The sequence below is a fragment of the Rhagoletis zephyria genome, unplaced genomic scaffold (genome assembly GCF_001687245.7).
Source record: "Rhagoletis zephyria isolate East Lansing unplaced genomic scaffold, Rhagoletis_zephyria_1.1 Rzeph_scaffold_00355, whole genome shotgun sequence".
NCBI lineage: Eukaryota > Metazoa > Arthropoda > Insecta > Diptera > Tephritidae > Rhagoletis > Rhagoletis zephyria.
In genome coordinates, this window is record NW_016157439.1 from 9436 (window position 1) to 16100 (window position 6665).

Below are 6665 nucleotides of genomic sequence, written 5' to 3' on the forward strand. Positions count from 1 at the left end.
TTTTAATAAATGCGTTTAAACATTTGTGATTGTATTGTCCTTCCTTCAACCGATCGTATTTAATATAGAAGGGAAATGCTTCGACAAGCCTGATTAGAAATATAGATCTAAGGTGACGAATTTATAACAGGTTGGGAACTACATATTAAAAATAGATGCAGATCGAACTAGATCTCATCTGTCGAATTAGGAACTGGTTTGGAACTAAAGAAAAGGGGATGCAGAACGAACTAGATCGCATCTTTCGAATTTGGAACTGGTTCGGAACTATAGAAAAAGGGATGCAAAACGAACTAGATCTTATCTGTCGAATTTAGAACTGGTTCGGAACTAGAGCCAAAGGGATGCAACGGGGGACAATTGACATTTCCTAGGACATCGCAATGTTAAACTCGCCAGTCGCTAGCATGCAAAAGAGAATTAACGCGAACTAGTCATGGTTCCAAACGCACTAGAACCGAACCAGTTCCGCACTAGTTCGTTTCCCTACAGGGCAACTGCGCACTTGGAACGCTGGCGGGTGGAGCACTCAAATATTTGGGGGCTAGATGTCAATTTGTCGTATTTAAGTTTTGTTGTATAAATTCATGAATTTTTCCAACATCCGGCATGGGCTGAAAATCGTACTTACCAAAGGGCTACATGCCCAAAAACATTGCTACGTGTCCCTATTTAATTAAACTTCGTTTATTTATGAATTCCTGCAGAATTGGATTATTCAATAATGATATTAACACATTTCTCCGCATTGTTTACATATTTTCCTATGCGTTTTGACATTTCTCTCTCGCAATTGCACCAAGATGACGTCACGCAAAAATTTCGCTCAAAAATCTTCTCTCATGGGCGCGATCTTGTATTCTATCATTCATAATATAAATTACCTGTCGTCTCGTGGACGTAACGAATGCGGGCGAGTGCTCACTTTTAATATGTTAAACCACTAGACAGCATGTATCGAAATGCAGATCTCTCTCGCATTGCCTCTGCTGCTGCCCCAGATTTTATTCTTGACATTAGCATAACAGCAACGGATCAATTCATAATCATATGGAAAGTTCAGGGACCTGCCAATTGACTATTTCACTTTGAAGGAAAAAAAAGCAGCGGAAACTGAATATTTAAATATTTTAAAGGGCTAACTATAATATGAATAAGCAAGCGTATGCAAACGTGCAAATACACATAAATCCTATTCTGAAACTATAATGTACATTTGCTTAAGGAAAGAGTGATACTGATCGCACCTTCCGTACGGAATCAGCTGTTTGTCCTCGTACGTATGTATGTACATATGTAACACATGCAGTGTTGCCGCATTTATATTTTTTTACCGAAATTGGTAATTTATTTCTTTATTTATCATATTTGGTAATTTGGTAACTTATTTTTCAACTTGGTAATTTTTTCGATTCAGTCCTACATGTAACACAGGTCAAAAGAAGTTCTGGTTCCACATTAGGAAGTGGGCCGTAAGCGCTTGCTTTTACAGAAACACCAGGTAATCCTGAAAGTTTCGCAAGGCGAACAGTTCTTCGGCGTTTCTAGGTTACTATAATTGTGTCATCTACAACAAACTGCTTGATAGTGGCTATTGTTATATCTAATTAAATGTGGCAACACTGAGCTCATGTAAGTAAATATAGCCACCTAAAAGTCGACACTATGTTGCTTATGCAAATGACAGACTTTTCGTTCATTTTCTGACAGTCAGTTACGTCAGCTTATTCATATTATAGTATCTCTTTTCTTATCCAAATCTATAACTATATATATATATATATATTCTTATCTTCTGCTCCAATAATTTTAATTCGTATATATGTATGTAGTTTTGTGTATGTTTAAGGCAAATTTTCTGTTTTAAAACTAAGTATTCACATGCACTGTAATTTAAAACCTCTGGTTGTTGGGCATGTACTTTAATAAATAAAATCAAATAAATAAATAGTTAGCCCTTAACTTTCCCATGGAATAATTTTTTTCAGAACCATTCCATCCGACTCTGAAGAATTTTGGATAATTGCTTACGGAGTGAAAACCGCAACCGGCAATAAAATGTTTGGAAATATAAGTAAAGTGGCCTTCATATTATTATCCTTGCCGCACTCATATGCTTTTGTTGAGCGCGTTTTTCCGTAATGAATTCAACAAAAACTAAGGTTCGAAATAGGACGAGGTTGGAAAGCCTTAATTCACTAGTTCGAATAAAGTGTTATATGAAGGCTAATATTTTCTGCTGCAAAACGTTTTCAATATCAAACAATATACTATCAAGGTTGAGTTATTATAGGTTTCTATTTTATTTTTAGCGCCAAGCTCTTAAAAGGGGATTGTACGATTAATCAATTAATATGAGTTATGATGAATTTAATAATTGCGGAGTCCTATTGCAAAATGTGTTGAAACAAGTATTTTTAAAAAGTATACGTATTTTTTAAGAATTGTTTGTACTTCACTATTATACATATAAGTGATTNACTATTGCAAAATGTGTTGAAACAAGTATTTTTAAAAAGTATGCGTATTTTTTAAGAATTGTTTGTACTTCACTATTATACATATAAGTGATTTGTGTTATTTATTATTACTCTCTGAAAGTATTATATTCGTTTTTGGTTTTAAAAACTATAGTATAACAAGATCTCATTTTTAAAATTGAAGATTTGTTAAATCGATTTCATGAATTTTATAAAAAAAGTTGCGATTTTCGGCGATTTTCTTTCAGAAATTGCGCTTTTTTAAACAATCTGGAAACCCTGATTGGCACCATGAAAACCATCTAGTGCACAGACTCGTGGCTTGTAGACCCAGGAAAAGTTTAATGCATGGTGACGTTTAGGTACAAGGTGGTCCAATATTCTTAGGCTCTTTCCCTATCAAAATTGCTATACCGCTTTTGTGTATTTTTTTCGCCTCATTTTGTCGCACAGTGCTATGTTTAGCGATAATTTGCAGCCATTTTTCTAATCTTTGTGATGGTATACACATACATACAAAATTCGATAATCCAATAAAAAGTTATATGAAGAGATTCAATTTAGCTGTTTTAACACGGTCCCGTAAAAGTTCACATTCCTGAAACACTATCATAGTAAGTCTTTAAAATCGATTGAAACAATTTGAACGTATTTTTGTGTTCCGGCGAAACACATACTTACAACATACTTAGAACTAGTAAATCATTTGGACACATAAGTAAATACACATGTATGTATGTTTGTGCATATCGTCACCCTCATGCCAGAAGCATGAATTTGCAAATTTGACTGTTTATAGTTATTTGGTTGACTTGATTAACCTTTGGATGTTCTATGTTATACCAAAACTCAGAATCCCATTCGTACACGGTGCACAGTGTGCTTTTTGAACACTCCTTGCGAATTAATAGGTAGCGCTTTCGACAAAACCAAGATTTTGATATGAAATAAAGGATTTTGAAAGCTAATGTTATTTCCTTTCACGGAAAAATACTGTCATTGAGCCAAAAGTACTCCTTAGCCTTAAAAAAAATAATTAAAAATAGCGCTCTTCGAAAAAGATCTACAAAAACCACCGTATTTGTTACAAAAAATGCAATATGTAATGGATTTTTCAAATTCTCTATATTTTTTCGTTTATTAAATAGTGGAATCGTGTTTATCGTCTCAAAATCTATATTATTGGTATAATAAAACATTTAGGATATTACATGTTTTTTTCGAATAGCACTATTTTTGACAAATTTTTTTAAAGTTAAGGAGTAATTGGGGCTCAATGCCAATATTTTTCTGTGAAAGGGAGTTACATTAGCTTTCAAATCGATTTCGTTTCATATCAAAATGTTGCTACTATTAATTCGCAGGGAGTGTTACTGTGCGCCGTGTACTAAAACGGAAAGCACATATTTCACAATTTAAATTGCATAAATGTAGAGTTAAGTAAAAAAAAATTTCAAACTTGATTTCCCAAAATTTTCATTTTTACACAGTCATGTTTCTGGCATACGGGCGACTATATCTATAATCTAACCAACCTTTTGAAAATCCACTAATGGGATGATACCGTTCGAAAAAGAAACGATCTCCCATTCGAGAGTTGAGAAATTGTTGTCCTATTATACATTGAAATGTCGGCCCAATAATAGATTCCGGTGCGTGTGCTTCTAATGAGCCACCAATAGCTAAATCTACATCATCAGGAAATGCGTAAAGCTTCTGCATTAATGCGATTTTCTGAAAACAAAAATCAAAATATGTTTCCATATTAAGTACACATATAAACAAACATACATAATACAGTAAAACCCGCTTAAGTACCTCACGAAAAATGTCAGCTGTTTGAGGTACTTAGGCGGGTTGGGTACTTAAAAGAACCCGCTTAAGTACCTCGATGCGGGTACTTAAGCGAACATAATTTGTGATGTAGTTACATCTTCTTGTTAACTTACATAAATAAGTCCTTGAATAAAACATGAACATTTAATGAAGTATACGTAATTTAAAACCAAGATCGTGGCATTATTTAAACACGTAAGCACATAAAGGAAAACTTTATTAAAAAACAGATTAAGCAATGTTATATCATTTTCACAAGAATTAAATTAAAAAGTCATTGATTATACATATATACAAACAGTGCATATCATTTTGGACGAAATTCAAAATGATATTATTTGCCACTTATTTTTATTTTTTAATTCTTAAAATTTTTCAATGAAAAAAAATTCGTTCCCTAACAAATACCACAGAAACTTGAAATATGAACTTAAAATTGTGCAGAGCACTGAAAAAAATTCATCAAAATTTCAAACCTGTTTTTCTGAAGTGTTAAATTTTTTTATGATTATACAGCTTATAGCCCATTTAATTTTAGTGTAATAATGCGAAAGTTTCAAGTGGCTGATTTTTTAGAATTTTTTTGCCGAAGGTGTGAGCGCTGCCACTGAATTTCAAAATATGTAAATGTTTGAAGAAATTTAAAAAAAGCACTTAAAAGGGGAAAATTATAAGTTAAATGGTTAATGGGGTACGAAAAATGTAGGTACTAAGGCGGGTTGGATATCAGAGACTGGCAAACAAAGCTGATTTTGTGACTATAAAAGCGCAGTTAGTCAACGACGTAGCGTAAACGTAGGTTGACGTACGTAGCAGCATATCAAATTTACTGTTGATAGAGAGAGAGAGAGAAGCAACGGCACGTCACCGCCATGCGGTGGTGAATTTTCGTTAACACGCGAATCTCATAAGGTAAATCGAGTCTGCGCCAACCTACGTCTACGCTAGTTTGAGCTTTAAGCCTGCTCACATAAAAAACGGGGGATGAACGAACACCAGCGCATAGCGTACAGTCATAGTTGCCAACTTGGTGCTTTAAGCACTAGATTTAGTGCTTTTTGAAAATTAAAACGCAAAAAAAAATTATTTAGTGCCTAGTGCCTTTTTTAGTGCTTTTTTTCTGAAGTAAAATTACTTCGAGATAGTTAAAACATGAAATAATTTGAAATTTTTAAGGCTGTGGCAGCACTGAATTTACAAGAACCTATAAATTTAAATGGACTAAAATACAACCATGATTGATAAAAAGCTGAAGTTGCAAACCCACCTTGTTAAATTCTATTCGCGTTGAAAATGCTAGTACGCAAGTAAGTTAAGTATTTCTTTTTTTCTTTTCTAATTATTTGTACAAATGTTTTTTTTTTTACCACCTGAGTAAAACACATCGTTTCTTGGTGCTGAATCCAAATCTGGCCTCACAATTGCTCTAGCACTAGAATTTTGAGATATCCTAACCTCAAAGTGCCATAAACACGGTTTTTAGCGATATTTGAGGTTATATAATGAAAACATCAAATTATTTGCTCATTTATAATTAGGGCATCATTTTCGTTTGATGCGATTCGATTTTTCTTTCTCGAGATATACCAGTTTTAATGTGCAGTACTTCGGTATTATGTTATGAAAAAAGCATCCCTTGATTCAAAAAAATTTGGTGCTTTTAGTGTGGTAAAAAGCTTTTTTTCCAAGTTTTTGGTGCTTTTTGAAAATCAAAAGATGGGAACACTGCGTACAGTGCTTGCAAATACAGCCACCACAAGTGAGCAATACTTATAACAGCTCATACTGATATTGACTTCGGCAAAACAGTATTCCGAATGAACGTGCACGAAACCAGCAATCGCCGTATTTGATCGACTGCCGAAAGCACGATACTGCATTAGGACCAGTGTTGCTAACTTTTGATTTTCAAAAAGCACCAAAAACTTGTGAAAAAAGCGTTTTACCACACCAAATGCACCACATTTTTTTGAATCAAAGGATGCTTTTTTCATAACGGTTTGTATTTAACAAAAGCAAAAAATTACCAATATTTACATACATAAATCAATACACAAAACTTTTTCGCTCATAACGATTGAATAGCCTCTATGCTATGATGACTCATGCTTATGATGTCGTACCGAAGTACTGCCCATTAAAGCTGATATATCTCGAGAAAAAAAATCTAATCGCAACAAACGAAAATGATGTCCTAAGTAGAAATGAGAAAAAAATTTGATGTTTTCATTATATAACCTCAAATATCGCTAAAAACCGTGTTTATGGCACTTTGAGGTTAGGATATCTCAAAATTCTAGTGCTAGAGCAATTGTGAGGCCAGATTTGGATTCAGCACCAAGAAACGAT

General features: G+C 33.7%; 1 protein-coding gene across 1 annotated transcript in view; it reads right to left on the reverse strand.

Annotated features, from left to right (window-relative positions):
- Positions 1 to 3962: 3962 nt before the first annotated feature.
- The window catches only part of LOC108359212 (peroxidase-like), a 250596-nt gene continuing 247893 nt past the window's right edge, over positions 3963 to 6665 (reverse strand). Inside the window, exon 6 of the mRNA XM_017610959.1 lies at positions 3963 to 4214. Within this exon, the coding sequence (XP_017466448.1) occupies positions 3963 to 4214 (252 nt within the window). The remainder of the gene's footprint in view (positions 4215 to 6665) is intronic.